Source organism: Hordeum vulgare, chromosome 2H, assembly GCF_904849725.1.
Source record: "Hordeum vulgare subsp. vulgare chromosome 2H, MorexV3_pseudomolecules_assembly, whole genome shotgun sequence".
In the NCBI taxonomy this organism is placed as follows: domain Eukaryota; kingdom Viridiplantae; phylum Streptophyta; class Magnoliopsida; order Poales; family Poaceae; genus Hordeum; species Hordeum vulgare.
In genome coordinates this window covers 622,627,027-622,644,418 of record NC_058519.1, presented here as the reverse complement: position 1 = coordinate 622,644,418, position 17,392 = coordinate 622,627,027, and the positions used below count along the sequence as shown (strand labels likewise).

The 17,392-nt window shown below is 45.9% G+C and overlaps 1 protein-coding gene and 1 non-coding gene across 2 annotated transcripts; both read right to left on the bottom strand.

Moving 5' to 3' along the window:
- Window positions 1–1,257: 1,257 nt before the first annotated feature.
- Window positions 1,258–1,477, bottom strand: LOC123433847. The gene has a single exon (XR_006625151.1). It is a non-coding gene; the product is annotated as a small nucleolar RNA U3 (small nucleolar RNA).
- A 4,323-nt stretch (window positions 1,478–5,800) lies between these two features.
- Window positions 5,801–6,726, bottom strand: LOC123430912 (phylloplanin-like). Its single transcript, XM_045114740.1, has 2 exons — window positions 6,486–6,726; window positions 5,801–6,380 (listed from the first exon to the last, which is right to left on the bottom strand). Exons 1-2 carry the CDS (start codon window positions 6,649–6,651, stop codon window positions 6,031–6,033), a joined length of 516 nt encoding a protein of 171 aa, XP_044970675.1. The 5' UTR covers window positions 6,652–6,726; the 3' UTR covers window positions 5,801–6,030.
- Window positions 6,727–17,392: the final 10,666 nt, after the last annotated feature.

Genomic DNA, 17,392 nt, shown 5'->3' with positions numbered 1-17,392 from the left:
CCAGCAATTTCTCCATACCTCAACCGCGTGGGCCTGCCATTTTTCAGTGATGCGAATGTGGAAGTCAGAGGAGCACGGGGGTGCTCATGGCTATGCAATAATGCATGTATGGACCGACCAGGCCTGGCGACCACTTGTTGACTCATGGGATGTCATCCTAGTCTTGAATGTGGAATCATGGAGTCATTGTACAGTATATGTGAATTATCACAGGCTCAAATGTCAAAGGGCTCATAAGATCACTTCAGAAGTCTGCCAAAGGTCACACAAGATGAGAAGCATATTTAAAATACCAGGCCGAACCGGCGGTCCGATTAGAAAAAACCAAAACCGGCATACTTTTTGGGGTTTTAAGCTAAAAATATAAACCGGCCGGTTTAACCGGAGATATAAAATCGACGGTTCATCCAGTACCACACATAAAAATAGAAAAAAAAACCTGCATAAAAGAAAATTCAAACCTATGATTCTAGATATAGGTGTGTAAGTTGCACCTTCGGCCCGATAACCATCTTAGCTAGCCAACTTTTTTATTAAATTTAAATAAATAACTGTATTTTACACCTATTTAGTATGACACTAGTACACAAAATGTACGATCTGAACCGGCGGTCTGATGGTAAAAACCTGAACCGGTGGCCTCGTGGGTTCGATCACCGGTTTGGTATTTTAAACTATGATGAGAAGTCTTGTTTCAGAATTGACTGTTTCCGTTTGGAATCTCAAGGCATGGCCATGGCCAGGGCCGGTGCCAAAGAGGAATCATTTGGATTGATCGAGTGAGACACGGCGAGTTGGCCCGGTAGCCGTGGCATGTGCACGGAAGCTTTTCAGAAAGAAATTTTGTAGTAGCGGATCGGAGAGGATTCATTTGATCTGGGAAAGATGTGTGCCTGGGCCAGCGCCGATCGATGCATGAGAAGCTTTGCAGCGAGACATATGGCTCAATCAGCTCAAACCCCCTTCTGGCCCCGGCTTGGCGAGGGGCACTGGCCGTGTCTTGCTGCAAAAGGGGATTCTTTGGCCGGGCCATGTGACAACATGAGCGATCGATCTCAGTTCGTTCCGCGCGTTGGAACCAAGCCCACGTTGAACTTCATAGCAGCAGCTTGGGTTCCATCCAAAGAAAGGTTAGCAACTTGTATGCTCAGCCGATGGCACTGCATATACCCATTGCTACTGTCAGTGTGCATCAGCTGCAGCAGTGTCCGCAGATTACTGCAAAAAAATGGGTTTGGGGAGAACAAAAAGAGTGAGAGCCTGTCAGACAACCTTTGAGCCACCTCGGCCAGCCAGAGCTGGACAGGAACGATCCTCCAAAGCAAAGGGAATCAGCAGCAGCTACTGATCTAGGCCATTAATCACGCTCTGGCCCACAGGTCAGATGTCATCAACCAAGCTTAGGTGCTTGCCTCCTTATTAGTCAAGGATGCAGCAGTACGATTCTATAGAACAGATCCTGTTCAAGTAAGGTCGTGCGTTAGTGCAGTGGAAATTCCCTTTTAAGCTGGCTCTTGTGTCTGTAAACATCCGGTGTGGTACTAAAACACCTCTGCTCCCTGCATAATACCCGGGTGTTTAGCGTGTGATGGAGCGGCCCAGTATGCTATCTGGTCTGGAACCCCGGACCGTTCTAGTAGTTGGTAAGAAATGATGTTGTTTATTTTCTCCTCTTTGGGCCTCGGGCTACCTTTCTTTTGTGTGGGGTGCCTATTTTGTTTCTTTTCGCACAAGAAGCTTCTTCCCTTCCTACAAAAATAAATTGTACCGATGTTTCATGCTGCATTCGTGTTTCTAAGAGGTACCCCAATTTCCATAGAGAGCAACTAATCATGGGGTATTCCTTGCAGTAGTCCCGTAAGGTTTATTTTGGTGGGTTGAAACGCGTCAAGTGATGCGCCCAACCATCGCCATGTGTCTAGTGCTGGATGCATCCTCATGATTTTTTTTTTTCCTGTAGGCGTTTAAGGATTTTATATGATTTTTCTTGATTTTTTGGTTTTCTGATTTTTTCTGTTTTTTCTAGGTTCGGGAGAGAATAAAAAATTGACAAAAAAAATTATGCGATTGTTTTTGTGGTTCCACGAGACGTATAAATTGTGCCTCTTGAAAAAAAATGTGTTTGTTTCTTCCACAAGAAGCACAAACTTTCCTTTGGAAAGGTCGGAAATGAAAAAAATGTAACTTTTTTCTTTCAAGAGGAGCTCAGATTTGGTTCTCTTGGAGGCACAAATTTTCTTCCACGAGAAGCACATAGTTTCCTTAGGTCAAAAAAGAAAAAATAGCAAATTGTTTTTCTTTCAAGAGGAGCACAAATTTGGTTCTCTTGGAGGCACATATTTTCTTCCACGAGAAGAACAGACTTTCCTTTGGAAAGGTCAGAAAGGAAAAAAATGCAATTTTTTTCTTAGAATTGGTTTTCATGGGGACACATATTTTCTTCCACGCGAAATATAAATGTGCCTCCCGAAATGATAAGGATGTTTTTTTTTCATGAGAAGCACATGTTTGCTTCTCGTGGAAGTACATATTTCTTTCCGATAGAAGCATAGATGCGCCTCTTGAAAAGGAAAAAAGGTAAATAAAATTGCTTCAGACTTTGGATTTTTGGTGTGAAAAGAAAGTTTATCAAATCTATTAACATGTAATCTAGTTTTGGAAAACTCAATGCGAGAAAACCAATGTTAAAAAGGTTTGGGATTTACACGCGCGGTTAAAGAAAAGGTCCAGGTTGTGACAATGACGCCATTGGATAGGTGGGAGTAACCTTTGAATGGGGTACACCTTAATTAGGGACCTTGCATTTTCAGATAAAGAAAAAGATAGAGATATGTGAGAGATGCGCCAACTTGTTGTCTACATCAGTTTTTTGAGAGAGAAAAGTTTTCTACTCCTACAACAGTTAGCAAGAGACAAATAGGACCCGGCCTCTTGGGGTTATATGGGAAAAACTAAGACATAAAACTAGAGAAGGTTTTTCATGGTTCATAAATATGAAAAAAGTTTAAGTTAATCGCTAGAAGACCGGTTTTGTGCTCATGTGTGCCATAGAGGGCCGTGACCCACATAGTATTCCGGTCGCTGTTGGTGTATGCTCGCTTGAGTGAACATTTTTCCATGGATCGTGCTATTCCATCTCGCTAATAAATTCGAAAAAATTGCTAGCTTTTTGCGAGGTTCACAAAAAGTTCATGACATTGAAAAAATATCATGATTTTGAAAAATGTTCGTATATTTAGAAAAACATGAATTAGGAAAAGATTTGTGAATTAGAAAAATGTCAATATGAAAAAGTAACTAAATTTGAAGAAATTACACAAATTTTTGAAAAAAATTAATATTTGAAGAAGTTCGTTGATTTGCAAAAACAGGTTCATGAATTAAAAATAAATAAACAATTTTGAAAATTTTTCAAAATTTTGGACAATTATTTGCGAGCTCAAAAAACCATGTCTTCGTTAAAGTTTCCTTAATTTGAAAGTTATAGTCCTGCAATTTCAAAAATAAAGTTCACGAGCTCAAAAAAAGTTCCAAAGATTTGAAAAAAATATGTCCATCCTAAAAGTTACTTTAAATTTGGAAAAAAGATGAATTTGGGAAGTGTTTAAGGTTCTGAATAAAAGTACACACATTTCGAAATACTCACTCCATCCCAAAATAAGTTTCATCGATTTATAACTAAACTAGTACAAATTTTGGGACAGAGAGAGTAGTTCACATATGTGGAAAAGGTCCACGCATCTGAAAAAAGCTCATGAATTTGAATAATGTACATAGATTTGAAAAATATTTATGGATTTTAAAAATGTGCATAAATTTAAAAATATTTGTGAATAAAAAACATTGATTTTAATAAAAAATCATGCATTTGAAAGAAAGTTGACAATTTTCTTAAATTATTTGCAGATTTTAAAAATTGTTCACCAATTTGAAAACCAGCGATATTACAATCCCAACCCCAGGCTCTGAGTTCACATCAAATATCCACATGACCATAATTCTCCTACATCTCTGTGCTCCCAGAAAATCTATTACCCTGGTCTAGATACATCAGTATATAGACAAATTTAAGGCAAATAATGTGGATCGGAGGAAGTAATAGTTATCTAATACAGTATGCTCCCTAATTTTAGAGAACTCTCATTCAATTGAGACCTCTAATTTGAAATTGAGTCTCCCAATTTGACCGGGTTAACAATTTTGCAGGAGTTCTCTCATTCAATTCATTTACTTCACTATGCTCTTTAATTTTGGAGCTCGTCCATTCAATAGGGATATTCAATTTTAAATTTGGTTCAGATTTTGACCTGGTCAATGACCAGCCTATAAAAACGTATCAATCCTGTGCACTCTCTCATTACCTATAAAAACTTACCAACATGTCATATTATAGCACCAGTATAGTACATACAACACCCTCACAGAATTGGTTTCCACGTAAGTATGAGTTGACTAGCGGATAACATAGAGTCACACTGCGAAAAGCCCAACAAAATACTGCATTATAAATGAAAATAAAACAAATCTCATCATAAGTATGAGTTGACTAGAAAATAATGTAGAATCACGCTGTGAAAGGTCCAGTAAAACACCACATCACAAAGAATAAAAAAACATATTTCATCGTATTCCTTACATGCCAAACCAAATATGCCCCATGTTCCACAATATAGGTCATACTACTTTTTTGAAAATTCATATTTTTTAACTTTAACAAGTCCAGAAACAAAAAAATTGACATCAACAATACTAAATAAATAAAATATGAAAAATTATTTCATAATCAATCTAATTGATATTGAAATGATATTATGTATATTGATATATTCCCTACAAATTTGGTCAAACATAAAATATGTTTGACTTTTGAAAAAACTAATTCACCTTATAAGTTGAAGGAAGAGTAACTTTTTGTATACCAAGAGTTCAACAACACTAGGCGAAGCAAATTGCACCAAAACCCTTCTAGTAAGATACTAAGCTCCGTTTATTCAAAGCCTCCTGCTGTGTCGGGGCCCGTGGGAACATTAAGGCCTTGTTTGGTACTAGGGTTTTTGAGGAGATTGGTGGGGATAATCCCCACATGGATTGGGTGAAACCCCAACCTTCATCCAATACCTTCAAATCCCCATTTATCCCCAATCCACTAGGTAGGGGTAGTGTATTGTGTATTGAGAAAAATGCATTAGAATTTGAGGATTTGTGGAGAAATGTGGGGATGAAACATGTCAAATACACTAGAACCAAAATGGTGTTATGGGACATGTGGGGATTTAGGAGTTTGACCGGGATAATCTCCACTAATTCCCTAAAATACACTAGTACCAAACAAGGCCTAAGGGGTTCGTTTATAAGTGTATGTTATTCGCTAAGTGCTTATTTTTTCCTTCTCTTTTGTACTTCTTACTATTTTTATGCTTTTTAATTCTTGAACATTTATTTTATTATAATTCTTGAGCATTTGTTAAAAATATAATTTTTTTATTCATGAATAATGTTTTTCAACCTAATGAATATGTGACCACATATGTTAATAAAGTTCACAAATAATTTCAAAGTTAATGGATTTTTTTTAGTTTGAGAACATTTTTATAATTCAAAAATATTTTTGAAATCCATGCATATATTTTTAATTCACAGTTTTTTATTAAAATCCTTTTTTGTTAATCTTCAATATTTTAAAATCCATAAACATATTTTGGTTCAGCGAACTTTTTGAAATCAATGGTAGGCCCGAGTAAGTTGATAAGGAGGTAACCAATCACATTTTCAAAAAAGAAGAAGCAAGTTATCAGTCACATATAGAAATCACAGACGTAGCTTTATTTGTCACAAACGAACACTGATCACACGACACACACTCGGAGTATTACGCGATATGCTTACTTATGTGCTTCTTAGAAGCTGTAACACATACCACATTTACATAATAAGGCGGGGATATATAGTTGACCATTGGGTACATTGATAGCTAGGTTGGCACGTATTTATTTAGGTCCGTCGACAAGCCGGCCGGTTGTAGTCGGAGATCTAGACGACGGAGAAGGGCAATGGGATGATGTTAAGGATGCCGCCGAGGAGTCCGCCCACGATCTGGCCGATGAGGCCAATTAGGCCGCCAAGGCCCCCGAGGCCGCCGCTGCCGCTGCCGCTCTCAATACCCAGGAGCTGCACCGGTGCGGCCAGCGTCCCGGTGACGCTGGCCAGGGACGCGTTGCACGCGGCCAGCGGGGTGAGCACCACCACCTTGCACTGGTTGCCGAGCAGAGGGGCGAGCAGCGCCGAGGTGGCCGGGCCCATGTTCATGGTGTAGGCTCCGCTGCGGTCGGCCGTCACGCTGGCCATCACATCGCGGCCGCACACCATCTGCACGGCGGCGTCTGTCCACAGCAAAGAAGCAAAGCAAAGCAAACGTAAGACGATCGACGGTTGAATTAATATGATTGCTTAAAGTGGGTGGCTAATGGCGCAGATGTCGTCCTTACTCGGGAACGGCGGAACCGCGGCCGCGTTGATGGAGCTCCCGGCGCTGCATGGCACCACGCCGGAGGCGATTACCAGTGGTTGCTCCTTGCCCGCCTCAGCACCGTGCGGCGCCAGGCCGACGGCGAGGGCGAGGAGGGCGGCGAGAAGAAGGCTCTTGGCTGCCATTGGCTTGGGATGGATCCGCTCGATCGATCTCCCTGTTGTAGTATTTCTGAGAGGATGTTGTGCTGTGCTGAGTGTGGTGGTGGCTTATGCTGCTGCTGCATGGATCCCCCTTTTATAGGCATTCGAGGAGGCCAAGTTGCCGCGGTTTAGTACGACTGGGTTGCTGGTTTCACTGAATCAGAATCACTGAATCAGAATGACCGTGCGCATGCTCGCGGTGTCGTGGATGGGCACGCGCGCTGCCGTCCGCGTCGGGCATAGGAAGGATCCAAAGCTCCAAGCAACTTGGCCCAAACGCGCGAATGCTCCAAATCCAAAGCAGCAGGAAAACTCTCGATACGTTCACGGGCCAGCGCGCGCATGCATGCCAAGCTAGAGATTTCTGACCGCGAGAGCTACGAGGGCGTGGGCACGCCGGCCTTATTATTGGCAAATGATAAATGGATGGAGCCATATTAGACGGATAGCAATAGCATGCATGCGTACCGCGTAGCGTACTACTCCAGCTTAGCAAGAGATCAGCCTAGGGCGCGCGCGTGATCCGCGGGCGTGCTCGATTGTTGCATGCGCGTGTGGAGGTATTGATGATTTTTGGTTCATGCAGAAGAAGGGAGAAGCTATATATAGCGATGTCCTTGTCAATCGGATTCCCACTTCTATAGGATAAGGAATGTACAATGATTGATAAAATGATCCTATCTTAACTCTTGCATGTAATTTAAAGATGATAAAAAAATGTTTTACAATGGATCACCTATCTTCAATAAATAGTTATTTCTAAAAACATGGTGAGGCATATTGTGTTAAGAGGTCACCTCTTATTCTTTTTTAAATAAGAGAAGACAAACCTTACCTTATGAGTTATCCCTCCTTCACGTCATCGTATATCCTACATGACATTACTAAGATAGCACCATTGTACATGCCCTAATGGGAGCTTCTGTTCGATGCCTTAAGTGCGAATAGGTAGCTGGCGCCCACTGCACAAATTCGAACTCAGCTCGCAACATCCTTTTTCAAGCTTGGCTAGCCACCAGAACAAACGAACACTTGCGATTGCTAAAAGCGATGAGGTTATAAAAACAAGTAGGTTTGTGCTATTTATTAATCACATAGATTTTTTTTAAACGTGAATTTGAAAACGTTCATCATTTTGGAAGAAAAGTTCACAAACTTTTAAAAAAATCATTTCTTAAGAGAAGTTCATCAATTTTGAAAAAAAAGATATGAAAAGGTGAAAAAAGTTCATGTTTTCTTTAAACTTCATCATTTTATTTAAACCATAAATTTTGAAAATAAATCATCAATATTGAAAAAAGGTTCATCGAGTTTGAAAAATAGTTCACCGATTTTGAAAAAAGTCCTCAAATTTAAAGAAAAAAAGCATCGAGTTTGAAAAATAGTTCACCAAGAAAGTTCACAAATTTGAAGAAAAAAGGCATCGATTTGGAAAAAAGTTCATCGAATTTGAAAAAGAGTTCGTCAGAATTGAATTTCTTTTCACAAATTTGAAGGAAAAAAGCATCGATTTTGAAAAATAAATTCATCACATTCAAAAAAAAGTTCACAAATTTGAATAGAAAAAAGCAACGTGTTGAAAACAGTTCGTCGAATTTAAAAAGAATTATTGGATTAGAAAAAAGATATTTGGAATTTCATAAAATTTCAGTAATTTGAAAAATTGTTCATCGAATTTGAAAAAAGTTAATCAATCTGAAGAGAATGTTCATGAATTTGAAAAAAGTTCATCGAATTTGATAAAAGTTCATCAAATTTAAGAAAAGTTTATCTATTTTGGACAAAAATGTTGACATATCAAAGACTAAAAAAATGATAAAAACCGGTTTCGAATAGAAACAAAGACGAAAATAAATGAAAAGGTTAAAAAAGAAACAGAGAAGCAGCCTGAGCAGCTAACGCGGGACGGTAGAGTGGTTAGTGGATCACACTACTAACCGTGAGGTCGCCCTATCGAATCACAACAAAGGCGGGCGCCTTTTTTGTTTACAACAGAAGGTCGGTCGAGCCGAGTTAACGCGTCGCAGGAGCGAGTTAGAAAAATTATCTATAAACCAGTGTCATAGGCGCTAAATAGGATTCACCCAGGGTAACAACAAGGAAACCGGGGAACTCGGGACAACCCAACCGGCCAGGCTCCAATGCTCTCTCGAGGGAGGGAGTGCTACGGTATTTTTCCTTGTGGGCTTTTCCACCTGGCCAGTCCTGCTGCAGTGACATGAATTAGATCAACCCCTCAAAAAAAACATGAATTAGATCATTTTTTTCCTACACCCAGTGTCACAAACTCACGATCACTATGAATTATGATGCCGACAAAGAGTCGTATTGCCTTCGCGGTGTGTCGGCTGACGAACACGTGGACTACGTAAGCACTACTACCGCATTTGCACCTATGTATGCCAAAATGAAGAAAATGCACCGTATTGGGAGAGCGCGCGATCGTGGTAGACATCAAGAGACAGCTCTCCATTTGCACCGATTTGGGGCTGCAATTGGACACCACTCACGACTATCGGCCGCTTTCCGTGGGTGAGCGCGATCCGTCTTCAAAGCTCAAATCGCGACCTTTGGAGTTAATGGTGCTGCATAAAATTAAGCTATGATAGCGAAGTCGTGTTACCTGCCTTGAGGCAGGGGACGCCAACACCAGGTTCTTTCAAAGAAAAGTGAACTTTAGGCATTGTCTAACACTATTCACGTGCTGCAGGGTCCGACCAGTCGAGTCACTAACAATGAGGAGATGGCTAAGCTAGCACGAGAACACTTCACAAACATCTTTGGTTTCGAACGCCACACCACTTCCACGCTTAACTAGGATGAGTTGGATCTTGATCAGCAAGACCTCATGGATATTGAGGGGGTTTTCACTTTAGAGGAAATCAAGCAAGCTATTGATGATCTACCATCCGACAAACCTCGAGGGCCAGACGGCTACTCCAATGGTTTCTACAAACATTGTTCGAAAATGATCAAGGTAGACGTGCATGCGGTGTTGCACCAAATGTATCCGCTGGACAACAAAGGGTTGTTGCATATCAACAGGGCACTAATTGTTCTCATCCCCAAGCTACAGGGTGCTTCCTCCATCAGGATTTTAGGCCCATCTTCATAGTCCATAGCATCATCAATATTATCACTATACTCTCCTTGCTCGCCGTCTTGCGTCAAAGTTGGCAGGCCAGGTTGGCCAGTGCCAAAGCGCTTCTATCAAAAAGCGGAGCAACTAAGAGAGCTTTTTGTATGTGCAAAATATTGTTAGATATCTGCACAAGTACAAAAAGCCAATCATCCTGCTAAATCTTGACATTGCGAAGGCGTGTGCCTCGATATCGTGGACTTACATCCTTGACATGCTGCAAGCCAGAGGTTTTGGCCCTAGATGTCGGGAGTGGATTCCCATGATCTTGTGCACCTCCTCGTCGCGTGTGTTAATCAACGGCCAAATGTGTGATGATGTGTGGCATCATCAAGGGATGAGGTAGGGGCCCCCTCTCCCCTTCCCTTTTCATCCCAGCGATGGATCCACTACCACTGAAAGGACGTGAATGTCGTCTAGAGGGGGGGGGGGGGTGAATAGATGCTTTAAAATAATTACGGTTTAGGCTTGAACAAATGCGGAATAAAACTAACGTTTAATTTGTCAAGCACAAAACCTAAAACAACTAGGCTCACCTATGTGCACCAACAACTTATGCTAACCAAGATAAGCAACTAAGTGGTAACAAGATATATGAAAAGAGACAATATGCCTATCACAAAGTAAAGTGCATAAGTAAAGGGTTCGGGTAAGACATTACCGAGGCACGCGGAGATGACGATGTAACCCGAAGTTCACACCTGTCGTGGGTATAAGCCTGACAGTAGATGTGTAGGGTACGAATGGGATGGGCAGAGTCCTAGCTACGGCGAGGTTGTATGAGTTCAGGCCCCTCTACGGTGGAGGTAATAGCCCTACGTCTCAGTGCTCTCAGAGCTTGTTACCGAGTGTAATATGGAGTACAATGTTTTTCTAACCCTTTTACCAGTGGGGGAGGGCGGCTTATATAGAGTGCGCTGCCCTCCACAACGGTTCTGATTCAAGGGTGGAGTAGTGGCGATTGAATGCATACGTTACAGGTAACGTATGCTCTAAATGCTAGTAAATGCACCCGGAAAAGTACAGCAGTTTCCCTCCGGAGAGGTTACGGCGCACCGAGTGTATCCACTCGGTAGGCCCGGTGCCCTCCGAATGTTAGTCTCCGACCGGATGATTCTGGGCCTGTTACCGACTGGATGATGGGGGCACCTTAATTCAGTCGGGCATACTTAAGGTCCTGTCCCTTGTGTGGGGTAGTCCTTGGGTAGGACCTGTAGGACAGGCCTATGACCCTACCCTAGGACTATGACCCCATCATTAGTCCCCGAATGGATTAGGGTTGAAACGTCAAAGCAGTGCTCGAGGTTCAGATCCGACTGGACTAGGTTCGGCTTGGCTGTTGCTTGCCTCTATCCATTTTATCTCTCCTGACCAATGGTCCGAGTGGAGGTGTTTTGCGAAACGGACTGTCGGGAACCGAGTGCTTTCGCGGCATCTTTTGACGCGACCGGTCAACTGACAGCAGCGGATTTTCCGGGATCTCAAATTTCGGGTTCCGCGCGCTTAGCGGGGACGACGTCAGCGCACTCGAGTAGCGCCTGACTCCTCGATCCTCGCGCCTTCAACTCCTCCACTGATATCGCCGCGGCTGGTTGGGCAGATAAGATTTCGGGCCCGCTCGCCAGCGACCCAGTCGGTGCTCTATTTAGACCCTTCGGTTATGCTCGCCGAATCCTCTGCTCTTGCCTGCTCCGTCTTCCTCGCCACCTCCTGCGCCCATACACCCTTCTCTTCCCCTCCTTCTCGAGAGCTCGCCATCGCCGCCATGACCAAAGGTCAGACCAGCAAGATGGAGGCAAGGAAGAAGAAGAACAAGGCGGCGGCTGCTCAGCGGCGGCAGCGGCCGTTGCCGGCGGGGTGGATCCTGGGAGACTTTCTCCCCTCCACAGTGACGGAGGGGGGCCTGCTGGAGCTGGTAGAGCACGGCCAGCACGTGCATAAGTCCCGGAGGCTGCGGGCGGACGACGAGGTCGAGCCGGCGCCACGGGAGGGGGAGCGCGTCTTGCTCCTCAGCCATGTTCACAGAGGTTTCTCTCTGCCCTCGCATCCTTTCTTCAAAGGTATCATGAATCATTTTGGTGCTCAACTCCATCACTTCCCTCCGAATGCCATCGCCCACCTTTCTGCCTTCATTGTTTTGTGCGAGTGCTTTTTCGGTTGCCCTCCCCATTGGGGTTTATTCAAACACATCTTCTCTGCCCACTCTCAAATCATCAAACGTCTTAGTCAGTCGGATGACAAGACACATCTCCTCCAGCTCTGCGGGGGTTTAGGGTTTCAGAAGAAGAGTCGGAGCAGCTACCCTGCTCTCCAGTTGAGCGAGTCGGTTAGGAACTGGCAGTTGACGTGGTTCTACTGCCAGGACATAGCCTGTCCGAACGCGTCGACTGGGCTGCCTCCATTTAGTCTAGACCGTCCTGCTCCGCCCAAGCAACTCGCCCTCTCGAAAGCTGAGAAGAACGACATCCAGCCTTTGGTCGAGGCACTCGTGGATGTTGTCAGGAGGGGGGGTCACCGGTATTGACCTGCTGGAAGTCTTCATCGGTCGGCGAATCCAGCCTCTGCAAGCCCGCCACCACGCTATGTGGCACTACACAGGGCCCGAGGATTCCACTCGGACCAACGTGGAGGGCATTCTCGAGGAGAAGGTGACCTCATGGGTGCTCCAAATCACGGGTCCCTGTGAGAACTCCAAAGGAGCCCGCCGAGTGACGCCTTACAGCGCGGACAACCCTCCACCGAATCAGGTGAGTAGCATTAGCCGAGTGCATTGAACTGTCTTGATTTCAGTCGTTCATTTATATCTCCGTGTGATGCTTAATGTTTCCGACTGAACCTCATGCAGGAGTGGACCAACTGGTCTTCCCCCATCTCGAACGGGGATCCGGAGGAGGAGGAGGAAGAAGGCAGCCAGGAGGGGAGCGTGGAGAGCGCCGAATACGTCTCCGACAGCGGGGAGTCGGAGGAGGAAGATAGCGAGGAAGAGGAAGAGGATGAAGAGCCAGATTCGCCACCTCCGCGGCCAGAGCATCGGAGTAAGCGTCGGCATGAGCCTGCCGTCCCTTCAGCCCCTCCTACGTCGTCGAGTGCTCCGCCTGTTGCCCCGGCGGTACCGAGTGTTCGAGGCACCAAGAGGACCAGGGACGCAGCTGCCGAACTTGCAGGCCAGTCCTCCAGGGCGCCCAAGCCGAGTGGGCCCAAACCTCGGAAGGCTCTGCCGCGGATGAGGATGGCCATCCCTGTCACTTCCACGTAAGTGAATCTATCTTTCGGCTCTTTCTGTTGAACGAGTGAACTCCTGCTTTAGAAGTCGAATGGACTCCACTTGACAGGGTTGCCACTTCTGCGAGCTCGCCGGGCCGTCAAGGGGACGACCCCATGGACACGGACAACATCGTTTCGTCCCAGCCAGGTATGTTGTGGGAGAGTCGGGTGTTTTATTCCTGTAGACTGCGCCATCCTTTTCTTTTTCTGAGGCGTTATGTTATTTGGCTTGTCAGGGGCGATCTGCCTGGACGAGGGTGACCAGGGGAGAGCCGACCCCGTCGTGGAGCCTGTCCTAGAACCTGTCCTTGAGGCCGCTCTTCCTGCTGCCGCCCCTGTCGCCAATGCTCCCCCGACCGAAGTGCCTCTACCGACTGAAGTGCCTCCACCGACTGAACCGGTGCCGGTGGGTGAGGAACCTACTGGGGCGAACCTTGGGATGCCCTAGGAACTTCCCACGATTCCCGATTCGTCGAATGCTGAATTCAGCATTCGGTGTGTCCCAGAGGAGCAGGTGGGGGCGGCCAAGGGGGCCATGATCCAGTCAGAGCTGATGGCCGGAGAAGCCAAGAGGGCTTATGACTCCGTTGCGGCCTTGTACCGGCGGAGCTTGGAGCTGCGCGATGACATCCGAGTAAGTAGTCTAGTAAGTACTTACTTTTCTTCTGTAACCCATTGGGTGTTGTCTGCTGTTTGCAATGGGTTCACTCCGAGTGAACCCAGTGGGTGTAGTCCCCGAGACTTCTGTCGAGTGCTTGCACCGACAGTTGTCTTTATACATTTGGTCTTTAGTTTATTTGTGTCCGTAGACAATATTTCCGAGTGCGAGTACTTATTGCAGTCGGAGTGCTCTTGCGGCAAGAGTCTCCGAGAGTAAGTTGCACGCAGGTGGAGTAGTATTAGCCCCTGAGGCGTAGGTGAAAACATGCATCTCAATAGGGCGGGCCTGCTTGAGGAGCATGCCAGTGGGGTCACTCTCAGTGAACCCACTGGGTGTAGTCCCCGAGACCGCTGTTGACTGCTTGCGTCGGCAGGGGTCTGAAGAACTTATACTGTGTATTGAGAAACTTGCTGATTACCCTTTGTTTCGTGGTGTAGAAAACTTGTGAAATGGGAACTGCTTATGAAGCCTTGAGGGCGGAAAGGAACCAGTATGCTGGTGAACTAGAAGCTGCAATGCTCGCCATGGCTGGCATGAAGGACGCGCTGGAAGTTCGAGAGAAGTCTTTGGAGGAGGCCCTCGAAGCAAACAGGGCGTTGGTGGCAGAGGTGGAGAGACTGAAGAAACAGAGGACTGAGTGTCACAATCAGATGGGCGTCCTGAACAGACGATGCATAGCTCAAGAGAAGTATGTCACCGACTGGGCTGCGCAAATGATGACTCGTCTGGCTGGTAAGTCTTATGCTTTGTCGAGTGGTTGTACCGTGTGCCGTACACTCGGTTTTTATTGTCTGCTTTCTTGTTTGTTGCAGACTTTTGTGGAGACCCTGAAGCTGAAGCGACGGCTGTGGAGCGGTGTGTTAAGGACAAAGTTCCACTCGGTGAGGACGCCAATCGGGATCTGCTCCGAGCACATATCCGCGTAGGCAAAGTAGGTCCTTTCATCGGTCGACTGAGAGAAGTCGTCGGCCGAATTAACAAGGAACTTTGGCCGGAAGACGAGTCGCGGGAGGGGATGGAGACCCTGACGGGCCGACTGGAGGAGGTTCCGAGCCGAGTGCAATCTTGGAAGAAATCGGCAGCGCGTTGCAGTGCTGATGTTGCGCTGTCCTTGGTCCGAGTCCATTGCAAGGAGGTGCGGGAAGATAAGCTGAAAGCATTGAAGGTCGCCAACACGAAGAAGCTTCAATTCGAAGACTTCATGGAAACATTCCTGGAGACTGCTACCCGCATTGCTGATGGAATCGACCTGGATACTTTTGTGGAGCCCTCCAGTCCTGACGCCGGCCCAGCTGACGCATGATCAAACTTTAATCTCGGTATGCTGAGTGTTTGCCTGTAAGATACTCTGGCCACTTCTGTTGGCCGTCATACTTTTAAATCGGTGCGGGTAAGCTTGATCCGCACCGAGTCGATTATTGTTTCTAGACTGTTGGAGTCGCAATGAAAACATTTAGTCTTTTGCTTGAATGCTGTTTCGAGTTCAACACTTAGTGTGTACTCGGAGAATATTAAGACTTAGGTGATTCGTGATCACAGCTAAGTTCCCGAGTGTGACGTATAGTGCACACTCGGAGGAGGTTAGTACTTAGATGATTCTTGATCACAACTAAGTCCCCGAGTGCGACGTATAGTACACACTCGGAGGAAGTTATTACTTAGGCGATTCAGGATCGCAGCTAAGTCTCCGAGTGCGACGTATAGTACACACTCGGAGGAGGGTAGTACTCAGGTGATTCTTGATCACAGCTAAGTCCCCGAGTGCGACGTATAGTGCACACTCGAAGGAGTTTAGTACTTAGGTGATTCTTGATCACAACTAAGTCCCCGAGTGTGATGTATAGTGCACACTCGAAGGAGGTTAGTACTTAGGCGATTCTTGATCACAGCTAAGTCCCCGAGTGCAACGTGAAGTGCACACTCGGAGGAAGGTATTACTTAGGTGATTCTTGATCACAGCTAAGTCCCCGAGTGCGACGTATAGTGCACACTCGGAGGAAGTTATTACTTAGGCGATTCAGGATCGCAGCTAAGTCCCCGAGTGCGACGTATAGTACACACTCGGAGGAGGGTAGTACTTAGGTGATTCTTGATCACAGCTAAGTCCCCGAGTGCGACGTATAGTGCACACTCGAAGGAGTTTAGTACTTAGGTGATTCTTGATCACAACTAAGTCCCCGAGTGTGACGTATAGTGCACATTCGGAGGAAGGTATTACTTAGGTGATTCTTGATCACAGCTAGGTCCCCGAGTGCGACGTATAGTGCACACTCGAAGGAAGTTAGTACTTAGGCGATGCAGGATCGCAGCTAAGTCCCCGAGTGCGACGTGAAGTGCACACTCGGAGGAAGGTATTACTTAGGTGATTCTTGATCACAGCTAAGTCCCCGAGTGCGACGTATAGTGCACACTCGAAGGAAGTTAGTACTTAGGCGATGCAGGATCGCAACTAAGTCCCCGAGTGCGACGCGAAGTGCACACTCGGAGGAAGGTATTACTTAGGTGATTCTTGATCACAGCTAAGTCCCCGAGTGCGACATATAGTGCACACTCGAAGGAAGTTAGTACTTAGGCGATGCATGATCGCAGCTAAGTCCCCGAGTGCGACGTGAAGTGCACACTCGGAGGAAGGTATTACTTAGGTGATTCTTGATCACAGCTAAGTCCCCGAGTGCGACATATAGTGCACACTCGAAGGAAGTTAGTACTTAGGCGATGCAGGATCGCAGCTAAGTCCCCGAGTGCGACGCGAAGTGCACACTCGGAGGAAGGTATTACTTAGGCGATTCGGGATCGCAGCTAAGTTTTTATTTTGTGTGTGTGACCATAGTCTGCAACCACGGAGGAACTCTGAATCTGCAAAAGAAACTGAATCTGCTGTATATTATTTCGTCAAAACTTGTTCGTTACACTGCTTCAGTCGATGATCACGTATAAAAACGCTTGAGGAGGTCTCCGTTCCATGCGCGTGGCTCGTCTGTCTCCCTCTGAATGTTGTAGAGTCTGTATGCCCCGTTGTTCAGCACCTTGGAAATGATGAAAGGCCCTTCCCAGGTCGGAGCCAACTTATGTGGTCTTTGCTGATCCACTCGGAGCACCAAATCGCCAGCTTGGAACGTGCGGCTCCTGACATGTCGTGCATGAAAACGTCGCAGATCTTGCTGGTAAATTGTTGAGCGAGTAAGTGCCATCTCGCGCTCCTCCTCTAGAAGATCGACTCCATCTTGCCTTGCTTGTTCTGCTTTGGCTTCGGAGAAGAGTTCGACTCGCGGGGCATTGTGAAGCAGGTCACTCGGAAGGACCGCTTCTGCTCCATAGACGAGGAAGAACGGTGATCGCCCTGTTGATCTGTTCGGGGTGGTGCGAAGGCCCCAAAGCACTGAAGGTAACTCAGTTACCCATGCACCAGCAGCATGTCCTACCTCTCGCAAGAGTCAAGGCTTCAAACCTTGAAGGATAAATCCATTCGCACGCTCAGCTTGTCCATTGGATTGCGGATGATGTCTCTGACAAACTTCACGGCTGTGGAGGCGTCGAGTTTCTTGATGGGCTTGGCTTCTATCCATTTTGTAAACTTGTCGACTGCCACCAACAGATGTGTATAGCCACCTTGGCCTGTCTTGAATGGTCCGACTGTGTCTAATCCCCAAACTGCAAAT

What these genes read in the sequence shown, in the direction of transcription:
- LOC123430912 (XM_045114740.1), bottom strand. Translation starts at nt 6,651, where the DNA reads ATGGCAGCCAAGAGCCTTCTTCTCGCCGCCCTCCTCGCCCTCGCCGTC. An exon ending in CGCGGTTCCGCCGTTCCCGA is followed by an intron (nt 6,381 to 6,485) that starts GTAAGGACGACA and finishes TGCTGTGGACAG; the next exon opens with ACGCCGCCGTGCAGATGGTG.